The sequence below is a fragment of the Brachionichthys hirsutus genome, chromosome 14, assembly GCF_040956055.1.
Source record: "Brachionichthys hirsutus isolate HB-005 chromosome 14, CSIRO-AGI_Bhir_v1, whole genome shotgun sequence".
NCBI classification, from domain to species: Eukaryota; Metazoa; Chordata; class Actinopteri; order Lophiiformes; family Brachionichthyidae; genus Brachionichthys; species Brachionichthys hirsutus.
Window position 1 is genome coordinate 12,698,808 of NC_090910.1, and position 3,142 is coordinate 12,701,949.

Below are 3,142 nucleotides of genomic sequence, written 5' to 3' on the forward strand. Positions count from 1 at the left end.
CACCTGATCGCGTCGACCTACACGGCCTGAATCGTTTCTGTCTGGCAGGTTTCTGCAGGAGAAGACAGCTGATTGGCTGAGACGGTTTGAGGGCTCAGGTGTTCCTGTTGGACCAATCAACAGCATGCAGGAAGTCTTCTCTGATCCGCAGGTCAGTCACCTGTTCAGGCGTAGCCAGGCCCCTCCTCTTCCTCACCCTTCCTCTCTGAATAATTAAACCAGCCCATCATTAGGGGCGGAGCTAGCCAGCCTATGTCCGTGGCCCCGCCCCCTGCTGAGTGTTTACACGTTGGATGACAGCATCTCCAGCTTTCTGCTGGTCCCAGATCTGTTCTCTGGGCTGTTGATGATTATGTTTGGCTGTTGTTGGCACTCGGGCGTCGCCCCGAGGGGCGGGATGCTAACGCTAGCATAAACACCAGCCTCCAGTCTGTCCTGTGTGTTTGGAGGACAACAGCTCCCGCCGCCACCTGGCACGGCCCGTCATACTCGAGCTGTGAGTCAGTGTGTGTGTGTGCGTGTGTGCGTGTGTGCGTGTGTGTGTGCGTGTGCGTGTGTGTGTGTGTGTGTGTGTGTGTGTGTGTTTCTCACACCGGCCCATCTGCTGCACCGACTTGTTTTCCACGGCTCCACTCCCTCACACCTGTTGGTGATGACTGATCGTACAGATGTTTGCACGCCGCGTGGCTCCGCCCCCTTTCATCCTGTCAGAGCTACGTGCTGACGCTGGGTGGATCCGGATACAGAAACATCGGGAGGGGTCCGATAGGAACCATCATGAAGCACGTCTTCTGGTTCTGATCCGGAACGAGAGAGGAACTAATATTACACTTAACATTAAACCCATTGTGATCCAGATCACCATGGTGACGGTGTAGATCCAGTTAGGGGGGGAGGTCTAGTTTTATACAATAAGTCTGTCCGACCAGGACCAGAACCAGGACCAGCGTTTCCACGCCGATGAGATTAAATCTGGCCGAGACGAGTCATGTGATCAAACCCTTGTATTTACCTTTAAGGTGAGCCGTGGCTTCCTCCGACTCCGCCCCCCTGCTCTGAATGTTTCCCACATGATGACGTTCCGTCCGTCGTTTTCTTCTGTTTATCCTGGAAATGCTGGAAAACAAAAGCGTGCGGCTGTTTGGCCATCAGTGGCGCCGGATCACGGAACCGCCCCACAGCGGGGCGCTGGTTCTGTTCGTCCCCCTTTGATCACTCCTCTTTAGCTCCCGTGCTGCTGACTCTGCGTTCCTCGTCTCTTTTTTAAATCTGAGGAAGCCGAGTTTGTTTATTGATCATTGATCGTTGATCAGCTGGTTTCCATTAACATGAACTTAAACGCTGTTTGATATCAGAATACAGCATTACATTTACATTTCTTTAATCATGGGGTTTTATTTATTTGGGGGGGAGGGGACTAACATTTGGCAGTTAACGACGTAAAACCAGCGGTGCCCCCTCCCCCTCATCGCCATTCTGCTGGGGGGGCTGCAGGGTTCCTCCAGACAGCAGCTAATCAGGCCGGTAGGAGGTCACGGCTCAAATCTGGAAGTCATTTGGAAAAAAGGCCTCAGTTCTCGCTCTCTCCCGGCCTCTTTGTTCGCCCCCCCTCCCCCCCCTCCCTGCCTCCCTCCTGTCTTCCTCCTGACTTGTAAAGAGTTGAAGCTGCCTCGTCCAGACGGATCTGGCTGTGAGGACGAGCTCATTTCACCGTGTACACGGCTTCTCTTCCGTCACCTCTCTACTACACTACCCACAAGCCCCGGCTGCTGCTGTCGAGGCCAGACAGTAGCCCGTCTGAGCAGATTGTGCAGTAGCGCTGCAATGAAGACCCCCCCCTGTGCCTTTACACAGAACGAGCTAGCAGAGCGCTAACACCAGAGGCTAAAGGTAGCACGGGGGCTTCAACTAGCATGTTAGCGTTTTATTTCTCTTCTGAAGGTGAATGCTTCATCATATAATGAGTTCATCCTCAGTTATAACTCTTCATTCTGTTAACCAAGGACCGGCGAGATGCCATTTTGGGATCGTGACCATCAGTCGTGTTCTGGGCGGTGTCCAAATCCCGCGGAAAATATTCCACTAAATATGGCTTTAGTATTCAAACTACTGGAGGTGCGCTTGATTCGTCCCAGCTGACGTCTAAGCAGCCTCTGAAGTGGAGACCTTTCATGTGAGATCCGATAAATCAGCCTCAGAACTTCACCTTGCATTAGGTAAACAGGGAACAAATAGTGGAGCTCAAACCCGGTCCGGTGCTCGGAGCGGCGCAGAGGGGCGGGGCTTCAATATTTCTGTTGGCCCAAACGGCTAATTAAAGCCCACGGTTGTGCCGTCCTCGACTCGGTTCCAGCTCGCACACCTAATTTGGAAGCATTCCAAGTATTGGGTCATAACCCAACTGGAGCAGAACCCAAACGCTTTGCTTGACCCGTGCAAACCGGAGTGGGCGTGTCCTATCCTAAGGTTGCTTTGTTTTGTGCCGTGCCATCCAATAAAAGCCTTCCTGGTTGGTTAGACTGCCCCGAGGTTCTGAACCAGGTGGCTGGAACCAGTTCCAGACCCAGGAACGTGGACTCACCCGTGGAGGCCTCGTGTTGTCTTTCTTGGAAGTTGACCTCATAACTCTGGGACGTCTGGCGGGTCCATGAGTTACGAGTACGAGCGTGTAGTTCAGAGATGCTTCCATGTCTCTGTGTCCTGATTGGACACCAAGACTACAAATAAGCTGTAATCCTGTCTGGAAACTGTCAAAACACACGTCTGTCTTCAGCGTCTTCGGGAGACTCCAAGTCCCGGCTCACACCGTTTCCTGGGGAGGAAGGCAAGCCTCCAATCGCATTCTTGGAAAGCGCTCCCTCCACATGCGTCGGATTAGAAGAAGAAGTCGCTGGGATTGAACCTTCAGCAACCCCCGCAGAGACGTCCCCCATTTATTCAAATGGGTGGACCGAGATGCTATTCCTGTCCCCTCGGGACGGCTGGATCAGAACGTAGGAAGAGTCCGACGGTCTCGGGTCCGACGGTCTCGAGTCATGTTTAAAACCTCGAAGGCTCTGTTCGTGATCGAATGTCGTTTTCCTCAGAGATCCTCTTTGAAAGAGGTTCAAGGGAGTAATGCTGAGGGCATGGACGAAAGAGT

At 53.0% G+C, this 3,142-nt stretch overlaps 1 protein-coding gene across 1 annotated transcript in view; it reads left to right on the plus strand.

Annotated features, from left to right (window-relative positions):
- The window catches only part of sugct (succinyl-CoA:glutarate-CoA transferase), a 19,439-nt gene that overhangs the window by 6,254 nt on the left and 10,043 nt on the right, over nt 1–3,142 (plus strand). The window contains exon 12 of the mRNA XM_068748113.1: nt 49–151. Within this exon, the coding sequence (XP_068604214.1) occupies nt 49–151 (103 nt within the window). The remainder of the gene's footprint in view (nt 1–48; nt 152–3,142) is intronic.